Source organism: Apostichopus japonicus, chromosome 2, assembly GCF_037975245.1.
Source record: "Apostichopus japonicus isolate 1M-3 chromosome 2, ASM3797524v1, whole genome shotgun sequence".
Classification (NCBI taxonomy): Eukaryota; Metazoa; Echinodermata; class Holothuroidea; order Aspidochirotida; family Stichopodidae; genus Apostichopus; species Apostichopus japonicus.
Window position 1 is genome coordinate 9,739,768 of NC_092562.1, and position 17,816 is coordinate 9,757,583.

A 17,816-nucleotide genomic window follows, 5' to 3' on the forward strand; every position below is an offset into this window, starting at 1 on the left:
TTGCCATTTGATTAGTTTTGCAGTGTTTGTTGTGTTACATTCTCTCACTATGTGCAACAAAACATGTATCTTCTAATAATTTGGTTTATTACCAAAACCATTGAATACGACAAAACTTAAGGTTAAAATTATTAATTTATGAAACACATGTGTGATATTCTCTTCCTGTGATGGCATCCTGCTCATGGCTCAATACTGCCCTTTTGATACCAAAATGACTGTGATTAAAAATTTCATAAACATATTTTTGTTTTTGGATGTGTTGTTGAAGTCTGAAATGGTTCAACTTTGATCCTCACCACTTTCAGATATCTCAAGTATTGGAATGTGTGTTGGACACATTATCTGGGAATTATGAATGGATTTTTTCCAAAGCCAGAAAAACAAGAGAATCTTTTATCTAATTGAAGATTGTTTTCACATATTCTGTAGCTGGGGTCAGACAGAAAAGAACACCCCCAAGAAAAAAACCGAATTGAAGTAGTCTAAAAACAACTTCTGCCGTAATTGGCATTCTTGGAGACTGTTAAAGAAATTATGGGTATATATGTCATGATAATTGATTGATTCACTTTGTTAAGACCAGAAAAGTTTTTCATGATTCCCAAAGTCAAGAGTTTGGTTATTGTTTGGTTTCCTTTCAATGCCCAAATTGAACAAACAGGCCGACAAGAAAACAAAACATGTATTACTTCATTTCTTGCATACTCTTAAAGCAACAAGCTCACCTCACCATCCACCCTCTGTCCCCTCATCCTTCCCCTCCCTTCCCCCTCCCTTCCCCCTCCCTTCCCCCTGTCACGTTCCACATACAAGGTTAGCACAAGCGTGTATTATTTTATGACTTCAATGTCACTACCAGTAACTCCGAATAGGCCCACCCTTTGCAAAAGAATCATCAAACTTGTCTACTAATCTCCTTTCATCTATCTCTTTGAGCTCACCATGCTCATTAACCTGTCTGTATTCTGTGCATGTTTTTGTCCCTTCTGTTACTGTTACTTGTCATTTAGCCTTTGAAGAAGATCCTGCTAGGATCGAAACGTCAGGCCAACTTACTTTTACACATTCATTTACACAGGCTCTCTAGTGGATAAGCAGTTTGCTAACAGTTTTATTTTATTTTAATCATCAAACTTGGCGGTTTCTCTCATCTCATATTATAGACAGATACACATAGCCTGACCTGTTTCATTTCAATTTGTTTTTGTTTTGATGTGCTGTTTTATAGTAAAGCAAAATAATAATTTACTTCGCTCCCCGCTTACCTGTCTCCCCACAACCTTAGCACCACATTCTACCGTGTCTAGAATGCCCTGGTAATCTTTTAACACTGTACACCCTCACTGACCCTATTGGCCTCCTTCATTTTTCTACCCACAAAGTGTCTCACTGTGTTATATTATACCTTTGTTTCATACTGTTCTTTTTTTGGTCTCTTTTATTTCCACAGACATATGAAAGTAAACAGTGACTACAGCCATATACAAACAAGACACACCCAAACCAAAGAAAAACTTGACCAAGTTGAAAAAGACAATGTTTCATTGGCTGAACAGTGCAGGCAACTGACCAATCAAATCAGTTCTCTTCAAAATAAATTAAAAAGTGCCAAAGAAGAGGTACGTCGTAGTATAAGAATCAGGAGATGAAAGTAAAAAGTACGATTTCCAGTACAAGTTAGGTTGGGTTTCTACATAATTTTCAACCCTTATGTATTTCAATGATATGCAAGAAATTAAGAAAATAATATAGCATTGCCAATCAAGTCTAAGTTACATCCAATCAGATCTCCTGCATCAATGTTTGTATTGTTAGTAATGACCAGAAGCAGTATTATTAATGACATTTAAAAAGATCAATTCTAGTCAATCTTCTCTGAGTATGAGTACAGTCCATTTTGAATCATGCAAGCATCGATCAGTTTGTAATTCATGACATCCAAAGGTTAGACTGCCAAAGTTGACCCCGCGCTAGCATAACACCTGGCACTTCACATGGTTGCTTTTTTAGCAATGCGCAATAACATTTATTATGAGCTATGGATATCTCGTGCACATACCTGTCTATCTCTTTGAACAAAAGACATGAGCATCAGAGTATTAATAAAAATAATAACTTCTTAGCACAAGCCTAGTTTAGACTACAGGCCACTACACCAATGCATAGTAACCAGTTTCACAAAGGATAGGCTAGTATAAACATACACAAGTCTTAAGTTACAGTGGGCTAGTTAATCCTATGGTGCTAACATACTATCCCTAGCTGTTGTACCTCAAAGAATCGTACCCTGTTGTTGTTGTTGTTGTTGTTGATATGCCTGTAGTTTTTTAACATTTTACAGGTTATGACATGTCTGTTTCACCGTTGCAACCATTGTATCGTTACTTTTAGTTGAAATAGATCCATGAATTAAACGTTGCTGATCAACATGTTTTTTTTTTGTTTTGTTTTTTCAGAATAAGAAACTGGAGAGCCTGATGAAGGGACGAGATACTCAATTCAGGCACGACCTGAAGAAGAAAGAGAGAGAGCTGAGTAAATTAAAGGAGAGGGTACATCAGCTGATGACAGACAAGAACCATGAGAGAAGAATAGGTAATGCCTCATCCAGGGATGTGCCCACGCTGGGCAGCCCTGCCCAGCACTAAAAATTACTGCCCAGCACTGTCTTAATAATCGTGAATTCTGCCCAGCACTTTTATCATCTAAAATCCTGACATTCCTAACATTATATTCAACATAAATTGGGCCACATGTATCCTTGTTTACCCCCATTTGTCAAGTTCACACAGGTGCGGAGATATGGAGTAGGCGTGGCTTTAATCTGCAGTATCACACTACACTAGCTCTGTATACAACTTGCCCTTGGCAATGTCAGGCTGGCAGTTGTAGCGCGAGTGCACCATGTACGTAAATATGTCACCCCTCCCTTTCGACCCCTTCCCCAGGACGGCGATCAGTAAACCCGGCACTCAGGAATTCCTGGGCACATCCCTGCTCATCCTATGTCATTTGTGTTGATAATGATATAACAAATCTGAGGTCACCCTGCGTAGTGGGTTTGGAAGGAAGCAGTAGTGTGTGTGTTGACCTCATGGAGGTGCAGCAGTGCTACAGTATTTCATATCAATCTTGTAGATCGGGTAGATGGCACAGCCGATTATCAGAGTCGAGACAGTAAGTATCGCCATATGTAAATATCCAAACCAGGGAATTTGGGGGCATATAAAAGACATTGCTGCCCTTGTGATATCTGTTTTTTGGTAGAGTGTCAGTGAGAACGTTAATATGTTAATAATGGCATAGTATTACAATGTTGTGCTTTATTTGTAAGATATCTTTCAGCTTTGCTTAGTGCTTGAAATTTGCAAAATTCATCAGTATTTGTGGCACTTGTAGCGCCTCTTGTGGACTTTTCATATTTTGTTGCTCTTCTGGATGGCTTGAGTTGTACAGAAAGTAGGTTCAAATAGATAAAGACATCCACACAGAGAAAGCACTTCCAGATACTTTGAGAGGTAGAAATGAGGAGGAGAATTATTATCAAGTAGTGCCGTGTTGGGAAGGGTGTACATTGTCAACAAGGTTATCAGTTCATTCTGTACACAGTAAAGCAAGGGTGCAGATGTTATAGGGAGACAGGTAAGCTGGTCATTTGAAAATATCCAGACCAGCTACATTTTGCAAACAATTGGGTTTTTTAGTTTTGCAGGAAGTAAAGAATTGGGTTCATTCACAATGACTTTGAGCAAGTGGCTAAGAATTGACCTTAAGAAATTGCAATGGCTATCTAATAGGTTTTCCTCTGATATGATATTGGTATAACTATTTATATCTATTTCTCTTTGTAAGGTATGGACATTCTTAATTCAATTCAGAGAACAGATGGCAAAAGGGGCACCTGGAAAACTGGAAAGAGTGGCCTTAAGTAAGTAGTTCTAAGACATGATAGCATAACTCTATTAATCTCTCTAAGGTACTTATAAATTTAAAGAAAAAACAAACATTAACCAACTTAATTTCAAAATTGAGTGTGTTCTGCTGTAAATTATAAATCGACAAATGGTACATTCAAAAATTTTTGTTTTCTAAATTTTTTGTACACTGCTTGGAAATGTTAGTTTCTTTTAAAAAGAAAAACAGATAGCAAAATTTGTGGCTTAAGCTTGCCTGAGTGTAATTCGCATATAATTTGCATGTTATTAACATGAAAGTTAAATGAAAGTTGTTGCTGCAGCACTCAGAATTACCTTATCACCTATTGGATTTCTGTCTAAGTATTTGGATTGGATTGGATATATTTTAGACCAATCAAAACTTGTCAAACCTGAGTCAGTGCTCTCCAAGAGGGAAATTTCGGTGATGAAAGTTCAATAAAAAAGAAGTAAGTTAAGGGGAAACAAAGAAATTGGTGAAGTAAAAATTTACTGAGGTAATAACAATACTTTGGCTGGTATGGGAATACATGGGTACCTGATGTGGACAATTTTTGTTTGTGAACATTAATAGCCGTGTACAACGACTACCACAATTAATGGCTAAGATCAGCACTCCAAAGATAGTCTACTGAATAGATTTAGTCACCTGGCAACAGTTAACATTAGTAATTTGGGGTGTTTTGGGATTCCGGTAATGTTCGATGTCACTGACTGACCCACTAAGTGTCCCTATACCCCGTTTACATATTTATTGAAGTGTAACTATTTAGAATAATAATAATATTTGCTTTTTATATAGCGCTTTATACCAGTGATAGGTCTCAAAGCGCTTTACAGACAGTATATTACCCCTGGTCAATGATAACCTGTCCCAGAGACAATCCCTCCAGTCGGTAGCAGTTATATACTGCGCCCAATGACAAGTTACCTCACAGGTACCCATTTAACCCCTGGGTGGAGAGAGGCAAGTGAGATAAAGCATCTTCACCTGGCAACAGTTAACATTAGTAATCTGGGGTGCTTTGGGATTCCGGTAATGTTCGATGTCACGGACTGACCCACTAAGTGTCCTATACCCCATTTTACATATTTAATGAAGTGTTACTATTTAGAATAAACCATATATATGGTTTGTTTTGTTCAGACAGGAGGAGGAGATGTACCGGTTGATCGTCACCAACTACGAGGAGAGGCAGAAGGAGCTGATGATGGAGAACCAGGAGCTGAGAGAATCTCTCAGTAGCATGCAGAAAGAACTTGTAGATCTCCTCAACAGGCAGTCACCGGAAAAACAGGACACATTGGTAGGCAGACTTGTAGTACCAGTTAAAAGAGGGGTGTGGATGAGTATTGAGTACCCATCTTGGTTGGTATGAGTACCAAAAACATGGGTACAAGGCTATAGGAGGGGTGTGGATGGGTATTGAGTACCATTTTGGTTGGTATGAGTACCAAAACATGGGTACCAGGCTATAGGAGGGGTGTGGGATGAGTATTGAGTACCATCTTGGTTGGTATGAGAACCAAAACATGAGTACAAGGTTATATGAGGGGTTGAGTATTGAGTACCATCTTGGTTGGTATGAGTACCAAAACATGAGTACAAGGTTATATGAGGGGTGTGGATGAGTATTGAGTCCCATCTTGGTTGGTATGAGTACCAAAACATGAGTACAAGGTTATATGTGGGGTGTGGATAAGTATTGAGTCCCATCTTGGCTGGTACTAGTACCACAACATGGGTACAAGATTATAGGTGCTAGTAGTTCATCTTGAATTGATATCTATACTAGATTTGCACAAAAAAAACCTGAGTAAGGAATGGAACAAGTAAACAAAACTTCATTGAGGGGAGTTTGATTACTGAGCACAGGCAACTGTGCTACATTACAACTAGGGGTTCACTACAGGTCTGTTATTCAGAGGGTTGTTAGGAGGGAGAGATGGGTGTCAGCGTAGGGTTTAGTTGTGGTACCTATGAGTTTATGACTATGTTGAAGCTATGAGGTGAATGTAGTCTTTGCACTTATAATTTGGCTTGATAACCAGATGAATTGCTTCTACGGTTCACAAAACATGATTTAAAACAAATTTGAGGGCTTAATTCAAGAAGGGTGAATAAAAAGGTTGCGAGCCTATTAAACACTAAAAACAGAAATGTAATATGCCAAGAATGGTATTCAACTTATGCAAGTATGCTTATAAATATTCAATGTCTAAAATAGTTTCAACCAACCACACAGCATAATTTATGGTTAAAAAAAAGTTTTGAATTTTCTTTCTGATTAATTTTTCTCAGTAATATCAAAAGCTGTGATGAGCATTACCAAATTTTGCCTTATTTCTTGCAAACAATTTTTGGCATCAGAGTTACATGTAAGCATTACAATTAAAGTGATTACCCAATATGTTCAGCTTGTACAACAAGGCTTATAATTGTGGACAAGGATTAAAGTGGCTCTCTTACGTTATTCACGAGGAGCATTTCTATGAATATATATGAGCAAAACAAAATGCAAAACATATGTTAATGTTAGTGAAAATAATGAGATATGTAGGGTGTTGTTATCAGTTTGTATGAGTCTATGCATCTGATCGTAGGCTTGATGAAAACTCTGGTTTCTTCTTGTCTGTGGTTTGTGTTCCACATGTCTCCAGTCCAGGATTTATCTTTGGAAATTTCAAAACAATTTTATAGGTGGAGTAATTGGAAACTCATCCTGAAATCAAGTTTTCTTGATGGAAATAAATGGTTGAATCATTTACAAAGCCAAAATTGCTTTTAAATTTATGGCTTTGCTTAGTTGTATGAATTGCTCATATTATTTTTTTCATATGAATCAAGAAAGAGAGAAGTTTTGAAAGATCAATGAAACAAACGTAGGGAAATTGATTCACACCATTTACCAGAGGATTCGTGGTAAACCCTACCATATTATACTTAGTATACAGTGTGACTTCCAAAATAAAATTCATCTCTTGCAACCATTCTCAAGGGAAGAGATTTTAGAAAAAATTAATTTTTCTGAACATGTCTCCTGAATGATTTATTTCATGTAAGTGAATCATTTCAAATATGTATGGGTATGATTATCCAAACCAGTACAAAAAAATGTACATAGACCTACAGCGATGTACAAAGTAAATTATTCATAATTATGAAAAAAAGAAAATGAAGGCTTCTCACAGGTTTTTTCCTTTCTGTCGATTATCGTGTAGCAGGTGTCTGAATCGTGTGACTTCAGTGAGACGACCTCCCTCTGTTCATCCGTGGACGAACTCTCCACCGGTCACTTCCAGATGCCTTTCGAGATGGTGAGGGAAGGAATCGAGTCCAGCCTACGGCAGAAATGTCAGAAACTGAAGGAGCATATCGAGCAGATAGAGAAAGAGAACCGTGAGAACAAGGAGAACGTGGCGGTGGACTCGAGAGGGGAGGAGGAAGACGGAAGTGCAATATTACTACAGTACGGGGGATCGGAAACCAAAGCAGCCTTGGAGAAAGAAATACAGAAACTGAAAGGCAAATTGAAGTCATATAGAGATGTCATAGAGCAACAAGAGAATGCCATGCAGGTGATTAGAAACAAAATGTGTTGGGATGGGGGTTAGGGGGTGAGGGGTTAGGGGCTGAGGTGAGGGGTTGAGATGAGGGGTTGGGGTGAGGGGTTATGGTGAGGGGTTAGGGTCTGAGGGGTTGGGGGTGAGGGGTTGGGGGTGAGGGGTTGAGGTGAGGGGTTGAGGTGAGGGGTTGGGGGTGAGAGGGTTGGGGGTGAGGGGTTGAGGTGAGGGTAGTGTGGGGGTTGGACGACAGCTGTGTGAGGGTAGAATAGGAGGTAGAATAGTGTGGGAGGTTGGGCTCAGGGTGTTTGAGTTTGTGTGGGGGTTGGGGTGGGGTTACAGGTAGTGTGGTTGATTGAGTAGAGGTAGATTAAATGTAATTGACGAAGGGATAATACCTGATTATACTATGCAGTTTATTGAGTTTACTTCAGTATGTGGCTACTGATTGAAAATTCAGTTTCCCATTTATTTTCTGTTTTTATTTTGCAACTTATGAAAGGTGATTTGGGGATGGGGAGGTGCAGGGGTGAAAGGAAGTTAACAAAAGGTAACATTTCTCATTGAGTTATCAATCTGTTGAGTCCGTTGATTTATTTTGCAGTGGTTGACGATCCTTTCCAAGCATTCTTCAGACATGATTTGTGGTCAATCAATTCAGTAGAAAACCTTTCAGTTTCATTTCATTCCCTCTTCTAGTTCAACGAAACGCAGAATGGAAGCCTTTCCGAATTTATAAAAGATTCACAGTTTCTAGAAGAGAAAGAACTGCTTGCAGAGGAGAAGAGGAGGTTACAACAACAGAAAGTAAAGTTTGATAGAGAAAGGAAAAACTTTTCTGATGCAGCTGTAAGGCTCGGCCAAGAGGTAAAATCTTCTGTTTACAAAGAGTCACATATTGCCGTTTGGTCACTCCTGTTTGATTTAATCGTTGCAAGCACTACTGTGTGAATATTTTAAAGGGTAGTATTTATGGTGTCTTACTTCTGTAACAAAGATATTTGGGAATCTCAAAATTATTAGCAAGTTTGGCCCTGCATTTCTGTAGCTTTCAAAGTATAGCTTTAAAAATGGTTATGTCTTGCATGTGAGAAAATGGAAAGCTCTGAATCCCTCCCAGTCTGCACCATTCTATTTATTTATGATGATTATTATTTATTATTATTATTCATACCAGTAGGAGGGCCTACTTTCAGTTTATACTTTGCTTTCAATTCATGCAGGTCCAAAAAAAAGGCCTCTTTGTACCATAATTGAACTTGAAGCAAGCAGTTATAATGTCATACTCGCACATTGAGAGCAAGTGTTTTACTTTTCCTTATTCTTCACTTGATTGTTTTGACCTTGGATTGGACAGGTTCCAACTTTGTCTAAGGGGATGTGAAGCTATCAAGATCCCAATAACTGTAGTTAATTCATTCCAATATTGAAGAAAAAACATTGTACGTAGATATTAAAGATAAACATAAATCAAATTTGACTTCTGTCCTCTTTAACAAGCCATTGGTATATCCTATTCACTCTGTAGTGTAACTTGCTCTTCTTCCATATGGTTACTTACAAAAGTTGTGTTTAGTATGTGAGTGAATGGGTCGGATACAGAGATTTCAAATATCGTTTCCCTACTCCAACAGAGGAAGAGATTTGAGGAAGAGAGGTCTTCGTTCCTCCAGCAACAGATGTTATCAAGCAGTCCACAGTCGTCACCTCATTTGAGACCAGCTAGATCAATCAACACTTCCATTAGTGAGTATCATCATAAGACCACAGGAAATGTAATCTCACATGTTAATTGCATGACTATCACATGTAAACTGCATGACTATCATATGTAAAATGCATGACTATCACATGTAAAATGCATGACTATCACATGTAAAGTGCATGACTGTATAAAACATATGACTAGTCATGTCAGTAACATGACAATCACATGTAAAAAGCATGAGTATACTATTTATTACACTATTTTGTTGTCATGTAGAAGTGATCCATACTAACAGTAATTTCTCTACCATCCATGTCTGTTATCATATTCTTCCTTTGCTATGAATGTTAGTGACTTTCCTTCATAGTTTTTGTTTGTTTGTAGGAATGTGGTTCTTTTGTTGAAAGGGAAATGGTTACACTGGAGGATTAGAGTGAGAAATACAGGACAGGAGTATACATTTTCAGGTTGTGAGGAATTAAAAGAAGCAAACCTGTTCGTCCTTATTGCAATGATTTATTTGTCATGAAAAATTTGCATGAGTTAAAAGTTCTCTGCAAGATAAAATAGATAAGTCATTGTTAGGAGGCCACCATTTTGTCCAGTTTTGTTATTGTACCTCCAGGAGGTAAAAATGTAAATTTTCACTTTGGTATGTTCATATTTTAAAAGTGCTCTTAATGGAAAATACTCCAGTCTATCTGTTATTTATTACCAGTTATTTCTGTGGGTTTAATTTCCAAATATCTTCATGTACAGTGTTTTGATGTTTCAACTATCTGCCTACCTTCCTTTGTAAGCTGTGTTAGAGAGTTGCGTATGTCTGTCTGGCAGCAGTACATGATAAATGTTGTCATTGATGTTGGTGTTATCTTACAGGTCCTCAGAGTAAAGGAACACCTTCAGGTATGTCTCAGTGTAACACCCCATCTATAGTGACACCTAGCCAGCTAATCAGTAACAGAACACCGTCTACTCAAGAGTTATATCGAGCTCTTAAATTAGTGCCTGACGGTGGAGATTGCCTGAATAGGTAAGTACATCAGTAACATAAGCACATAAGTAACAGAACAGTACATAACAGTACACAGTACATAAGTAAGTACATAAGAAACAGAATACCATCTACTCAAGAGTTATATCGAGCTCTTAAATTAGTGCCTGACGGTGGAGATTGCCTGAATAGGTAAGTACATCAGTAACATAAGTAACAGAACAGTGCATAACAGTACACAGTACATAAGTAAGTACATAAGAAACAGAATACCATCTACTCAAGAGTTATATCGAGCTCTTAAATTAGTGCCTGACGGTGGAGATTGCCTGAATAGGTAAGTACATCAGTAACATAAGTAACAGAACAGTGCATAACAGTACACAGTACATAAGTAAGTACATAAGAAACAGAATACCATCTACTCAAGAGTTATATCGAGCTCTTAAATTAGTGCCTGACGGTGGAGATTGCCTGAATAGGTAAGTACATCAGTAACATAAGTAACAGAACAGTGCATAACAGTACACAGTACATAAGTAAGTACATAAGAAACAGAATACCATCTACTCAAGAGTTATATCGAGCTCTTAAATTAGTGCCTGACGGTGGAGATTGCCTGAATAGGTAAGTACATACAACATTTCATTGACCTCTGGGATATGTTGTATTTTTTTGTAGTTACCTGGTTAAGTTACCGTAATAACTGAAAACCATCAGTGGAATTGCTGAACATCTTGTCAGTAAGTTAGTTGGTGTAATTAATAAGAAGAACTTACGGTTATTATTATGGCTTGGGTACAATGTTGATTCAGTTAGTTCTATTAATAAGAAGAACTTAAGGTTATTATTATGGCTTGGGTACAATGTTGCTTTAGTTATCCCCATTATTTGTTCTACTAACCTTTTGATTTGGATATGATAATCAAGTGTATGTTATATATGGTAATCCAGTGTTGATTGTGTATGATTAATCAAGTGCTTGTTGTTTTTATGTGTTTTTTTGTTATGGTAATCAAGTGCATGCAGTGTTTTCAGTTCAATGGAACGTGATCATCAAGTGTCTATTCTTCATGATAATCAAGTGTTCATTCCATGTGATAATAAAGTGTTTGTTACATATATGATAAGAAAGTGTCTATTCCACATGATAATCAAGTGATCATTCCGTGTGATTCCAAGTGTTCATTCCAAGTGTCTGTTGCATATGTGATAAGCATGTGTCTCTGCCACGTGGTGTTTTTCTACATATGATCACAAAGTGTCCGTTGCACATATGATAATCAAGTGCTGCTTCTATTTTCAGTTCGAGGGATAGTCTGAATTCCGTAAGTCAGAGGAGTGTCCGATCGGATGTTTCAAAGACGAGTGACCGAAGCAGAGCCAGCTCCAGCACCCCTCGCTCCACCACCCCTCGATCCACCCGTGGCGGACTCCCATCCTCGGCAAATAGCAGTCGGAGGGGTTCCCTGAATGGTGATTCCACTGAGAGGAGAACCACACCAGCCTGTAGGAGGGAACGACTAGAGGAGCACAAGAAAAATTTAAGGAAAACAATGGCTCAGAGGAATACAAGGAAAGCTGCTGCTGGGGGCTCTGATGGGAGGAAGCTGTAATGGAGTTGGTTTGGTCAGTTTGTGAAATTTTTTCTTCAACTTTTTTACACAAATTCACCCGCATTTCTGCTGCTTTTTTATTTCTTTTTTCCTCCTAAAGTTTCTTAAGAAGAGTTTGGCAAGTTTGGATGAAGTGTCCCAAATTTTAGAGTTGTAAACATGGCTCCAAGATTTGGTGATGTATCAAAGAAAACGATAGATAATATTACATTGTGCAAAAATGAGGATCTAATTACCATGTTTGTATTGCTGGTTACCTGGTAAACACAATCACTTAATACCCTATTGTAATTTGTATCTAATATATATGCAAATATGCTATAATTGATCAAGTTAGACAGAGTGAATGTTAGGCTTGAGAGTGAATGTTTATCAATATGTAAATTGCTCAAGTTATAAATGTCTTTCAGGCTGCAATGTTTATCATTGTAGATACCTTCTTTTGTTAGTAGATGTTGTGCAGAACCCCCTGAAAGGTTAACCAGTGTAAAAAATCAATTTAAATCTTTGTGTCAACCACAAAACAACACAATGAAGTTTGTCAGAAACAGAGAGTAATAAATAAACCAGACTGGTAGTAAACAGAGGTAAAAAAGTAAAGTCCTTCTACTCTTTTGCCAGCACTTGTGGCCTTTGCTGTTTTCTCAGTGGTCATGTCCTGTGGATTTTAATGACCTTTAGTTTGTCATTAAGGGTCATGTCCTTTGTTCTTCTCAAAGTGTCCATGTCCTTTGTTCTTCTCTAAGAGTTCATGTTCTTTGTTCTTCTCAAAGTGTTCATATCCTTTGTTCTTCTCTTATTGTCCATGTCCTTTGTTTTATTCCAAGTGTCCATGTCCTTTGTCCTTTTAAGAGTTCATGTTCTTTGTTCTTCTCAAAGTGTTCATATCCTTTGTTCTTCTCTAAGAGTTCATGTCCTTTGTTCTTCTCTTATTGTCCATGTCCTTTGTTTTATTCTATAGTGTTCATGTCCTTTGTTCTTCTCAAAGTGTCCATGTCCTTTGTCCTTTTAAGAGTTCATGTTCTTTGTTCTTCTCAAAGTGTTCATATCCTTTGTTCTTCTATAAGAGTTCATGTCCTTTGTTCTTGTCTAAGTGTCCATGTGCTTTATTCTATTCTAAAGTGTGCATGTCCTTTGTTCTTCTCTTATTGTCCATGTCCTTTTTTTATTCTAAAGTGTTCATGTCCTTTGTTCTCCTCCTATTGTTCATGTCTTTTTTTCCATTCTAAAGTGTTCATGTCCTTTGTTCTTCTCTTAAGTGTTCATGTCCTTTGTTCTTCTCTAAGGGTGTATGTCCTTCGTCCATGGAGTTTTGTGGATTTAATCAATCTATTTCTGCATGTAGTATGCATAATAATCACCTTCACAAACAGTATACAACTGTTGCAATCCCACGAACCTTAATTGCAAGACATAAAAGTGTGGTTTATAGTTCCTGAAGAAATAATCTTGGATAAAAGAAATATTTAACTGACAGACATACACTAGCTGCTAAATTGTCCTGCTGCCGTGATTCTGGGCTACTTTGATGTCCTGATAGTTAAATTTATTTGATCTGTTTATTTTTTCCTTTTGTTCATCTTTGTAATTTGCTAGTCAAATAAAATTATTAAAGTAATTGCTATAAATCTGTGAAACTGCAATATCAATAGTGTGTGTTTAAGCAGTACTACAAGCTGCAGTAGTTAAGGCAAGGGGTTATATAGTGTGTATTTTAATAAAACTCATTTGAGTACAGACTATTGGAGGCTACATATTAATATACATTATTCTGTGCCTTCTAGTCTAATTAAAATTTCATGTCATTAAATAGTTCTGCTGTGCTCTGCTAGTATCATTTCTTGCCGTTTATAGGTTCAACACCCGTTTATAGGTTCAACACCCGTTTATAGGTTCAATAGGTTAATGTATAGGCGTTGAAGTGAAGGCCTAAAACAGATGTTTATTCATTTATTATTATTTGTTGTGGTATATATTGTGTTTTTTTTGATAAGCTGAAGAAAGGATTTAAGTGAAATTATTAACTATAGAACTATATTTTGAATGTTTTAATCTGCTGCTGGTAACAATGTAAAAGCATCATTTTCTAAATGTTGTGATGTGAATATATAATCTACAGCGTTGAATATTAATTTTGAGAGAGTTTTTTTCGTTGTCTTGAAGGACACATGAGTCAATGCATCAGTCTGTCACATGTAGTGATTGGGTACACAAGTATTTTATACTGTATAGAAAGAAATGCCTGTATTCCACAAAATATGCAAGATCTTGATGATAAGTATTCACGGCAAAGTAAACCTGCCTTGGCTTAAAAATCACTAAAAATTGTTAAGAAAAACCTAGATTATTAAAACAAGCTTGTAACAATTATATCCAGATTTGCATGTCACAATTATAAAGCTGGATCTTTTGTTGGTGCCTTAACAGTAAGTCATGACTCATAATAACTAGCACGTTATTTACCGCTTCTTCTGTTACAATCTATGTGAATGTTTTAATACCGTCGACTAAATGAAATGTATTTATGAGAATCTTGAGTATTACATAGGTCTCAAGTTAATGTTTAAAGGTAAAAAATTAACAAACTATTTTTAGCAATTATCTTTTCATTACTTGGGACAACTTTATTGATATTTAATATTCTGTTATTAATCTCTTTTGTGTTGCAATGAAATAAGTTCTTCCATATTTGAGTACTTTTTGACAATTTTTGTTTTTGTTTCCCTTCATTCCAGTAAATGCCAAGAGGATTGTTTTGGTAATAATGCCTTTTGCATGATGGAATTTCTTGCTCATCTTTAGAGGAGTGAAATACCTTTGTCATTCTTACCCCCCTCCTCCCCCCCCATCCTCCATGTTGATGGGAAGTCATGAACTGTTATTTATTTTATCAATTGTTTCCCAGTCAGCTTAAAATATCTCTTTAATTTGACTATGGTAAACATAGCGGAAATGAGTTTGACTTGCCTAGTTTGGAAGCAATGGTTAAAAGTTGCCTCCTACAACCATTTCTTTTGTGGGGGAAGGGGGAGGGGGATTTACTTTGCACCATTCTGAAAACAAATGTAACGCTTACACACAATTCAATCTACGAGATCAATATGACAGTTCTTACTTAGTTATTAATGCAGTTCATGATCAACTATTTCTATCAATTACTAAAATGAGTGGTTATTTTGCCAAAAATAAGCAAAATAAAATGCCCAAAATGTTTTTTCAAAATACCACCTAAATGGGTAAAAACCAGCATAGTTTCAGCTCCAAAGAAAAGAGACCGTAGCTGTATTTGAGGAAAATAGAAATAGAACTTTAAGGCTTTTGGTAACATTCTCAGTGGGCTTTGAAATATTGCAAGTTTGATGTTGAAAACCTTTTTCGATCTTTTCTTTTGGACAAAGCTGTTGATTTGGAAATTTTGGAATTGTAAATTTATCCTGACTGTAAAAGTCTTAGATTAGACATAAATATACTGCAGTTTTATCAAATGAGCATCTCTGTACAGTCTGCAGTGAACACTCCAAGTAGAGATGAAGGGAAGTCTGTGTGATTTAGAAAAAGAAAAACAAATGTGATTGATAGACATATGAACTGATGATTATATAGTTAATTTTATTTATTCCAAAACCCATTATTAGATTTATGATAAGATATTTATCATTTAAATTGAAAAAAAAAAGATAGAAAAAAGGTAGAAGGAATTATAGGGCTAAGGAAGAGGAGAATATTGGATTGATATATTTAAAAGAACAAGTAGTGTTAAGGTAGCTTGTTGTATTTCATAAACATATGTCACATAGCATATGTCACATAAACGTATGTCACATTAACATATGTCACATCACTTCACATTCAATAAAGTGTATTAACTCACAAGTTTATTGATACAAAACTTAAGAATCTCATCTTTTATAACATAAAGGTCAAGAGCTAGCATAGCATGTGGTAACTCTTATGTGTAAAGTAGCTTGGGTGCTGCCAAGTGACTGTTTTTGGTGGATGTTACATTTTGTTGCTCCTTCTGAAAAATGATGCATTTTTGGGGAGGGGGGGGGGAGAATTTGAACATTGTTTGTGTAATTAGTACTACAAAATGACAGAATAAGTGTGAAGAAAGAAAAGTGATGTTTCAATCCGTGTGCTCATAGAAGGATCGTGTTAATCCATTTTTCTGTATGATATATCATCCAAATCTTCTGATCTGTTTATGAAATTAATATAAAACACCTAATAACACTGTAGGTGTCTGCTGTAATGTGACCAGTAGTGAGTGTGCTCCATAGTTATGATCTATAAATGTGTTATGTGAACAGTTATAAACTTGCAAAAAGTGTACAAAGATATTAAGAATTCTAAAATAAAAATTACAAGTTTTCTGAATGTTTCAGAATTTTTATATTTGATCATTTCTGTTTCATTTTTTGTGTTATTGATTTGCGACATGAAAGGAGACACAAACCCAACCATCATCTCTTAGTTTTATAGTAAAAACAATTTGTGAACGACTCCTCGAAACAGCTAATAAAAATCGTGCTTGGTTTGACAGATGTCCTCATGTTTAAAATAGATGTGTCTGAGAGCTCTTAAATCTCTGATGTCATAGATGCATCTCTATGATGTCATAGTGCCACTAGGCTCTGAAACCTTTTAATTTCTGTTTATTATTTCATAATTTTCAAGGCAGAATGCTAACAGTGTCGACGCTGAAACCATTACCATCATTATTTCATGTTTAAGAACTTAAAGATACAGCATTTGCAAACCCCTTTCCGTTACAGATAATATACATTGTAATATATAAGGAAAAGTTATAAACCTGCAGCACATGTGGCCAGATGATATTATATTTAGACTTGATCAAGTCTCCACTTTGTGTAGGAGCACTAAATGTGTGATACCCTTCTATATGGGACAAGACGGTTCTGCATGGGAAAGTTTGTCAACCACAGTTACATCTGCAACTTTGTATCAAGAACTCAATTTCCCTAAAACTTAGCAGGAAGGTGCCCCGGGATGGGAACTTATGTCCTGCAGACCCTTGTTAAGAAAGGCAAAAGGTCAAATTAATTAAAAAGTGACTTTTGCTACAACTCCAAGGGAAAGCATTGAACTGATTTGTAGGCTTTCACTTGTTTAATGGGGTTTGTCAAGTACTAACAAAATGGTAATTGGGGTCAAAGGTCAGAGAGTAAGGTCAAATTAGACGAAGATAACTTTGTGCTGTAACTCCAAGGGGAGGCATGGCATTGACTTGCAAGTTTTATTGGGTATGTCAAGGCTTTATGCATTGAAGACTTTTCTTACGAAATGTCAAAGGTCAACTGCAGCAAGACATGACTTTGGCTATGAATGCCAAGCCACATGTGGGTAGGCTGCATTGTTCACAAGTTGAGAATCATCAAAATATAAAGTTACAATGAAGACAGTTCAAGACTCACGTAGTATCAAGGCAAATGCTTGTAATGAGGAGCTCATTAATGAATAGTGTGAAATATTTGCTATGTAGCAGAATTAGTTTGGAAGATTGTCCAAATAATAATTGCCAATATTTGTTGAAAAGATAAGCTACAGGAAAGTCTTGCATATAAATTACTTCAAATGTTGCAAACCAAACACCATTTTGCAAACAAGCACCCTTATTCATATTAAAATATCAACAAAAAATATCAAAGGATTGAGGAGGAGGGTGGGGGGGGGGCTTACTTTACATTAGGAAGTATATCTAGTATATATAGCTACAGCCCATACTCCCTATCTATACATTAGGAAGTATATCTATTTTCTATAGCTAGAGACCATACTCCCTGTCTATAGCGCTGTCGTGGGGTGCATTCGAACGTGTTAAAGAAACGAGGGACAGAAACACACTCCTGCCTTAGCACTTTTCAAAGTGTGTAAAGTCTACCCCCTTCCATTCCCCTCTCGTGTCTACGACTGTGATGATGATGAGGTAATTTGATTGAAAGCATCATATTATATAAACCCCTGTTTGCTTTAAA

The 17,816-nt window shown here is 36.6% G+C and overlaps 1 protein-coding gene across 5 annotated transcripts in view; it reads left to right on the top strand.

Moving 5' to 3' along the window:
- LOC139977231 (afadin- and alpha-actinin-binding protein A-like) overlaps window positions 1-16,215 on the top strand; it is a 38,997-nt gene extending 22,782 nt beyond the window's left edge. For 4 of the 5 annotated variants that reach the window (XM_071986472.1, XM_071986488.1, XM_071986481.1 and 1 more), the window contains exons 4-12: window positions 1,454-1,622; window positions 2,460-2,598; window positions 3,856-3,931; window positions 5,086-5,245; window positions 7,161-7,517; window positions 8,202-8,369; window positions 9,137-9,248; window positions 10,090-10,243; window positions 11,511-16,215. In XM_071986472.1, the coding sequence (XP_071842573.1) occupies window positions 1,454-1,622; window positions 2,460-2,598; window positions 3,856-3,931; window positions 5,086-5,245; window positions 7,161-7,517; window positions 8,202-8,369; window positions 9,137-9,248; window positions 10,090-10,243; window positions 11,511-11,820 (1,645 nt within the window). In that variant the 3' untranslated portion in view covers window positions 11,821-16,215. The remainder of the gene's footprint in view (window positions 1-1,453; window positions 1,623-2,459; window positions 2,599-3,855; window positions 3,932-5,085; window positions 5,246-7,160; window positions 7,518-8,201; window positions 8,370-9,136; window positions 9,249-10,089; window positions 10,244-11,510) is intronic. The other variant, XM_071986506.1, reaches the window with a different exon arrangement.
- The last annotated feature ends 1,601 nt before the right edge of the window (window positions 16,216-17,816 follow it).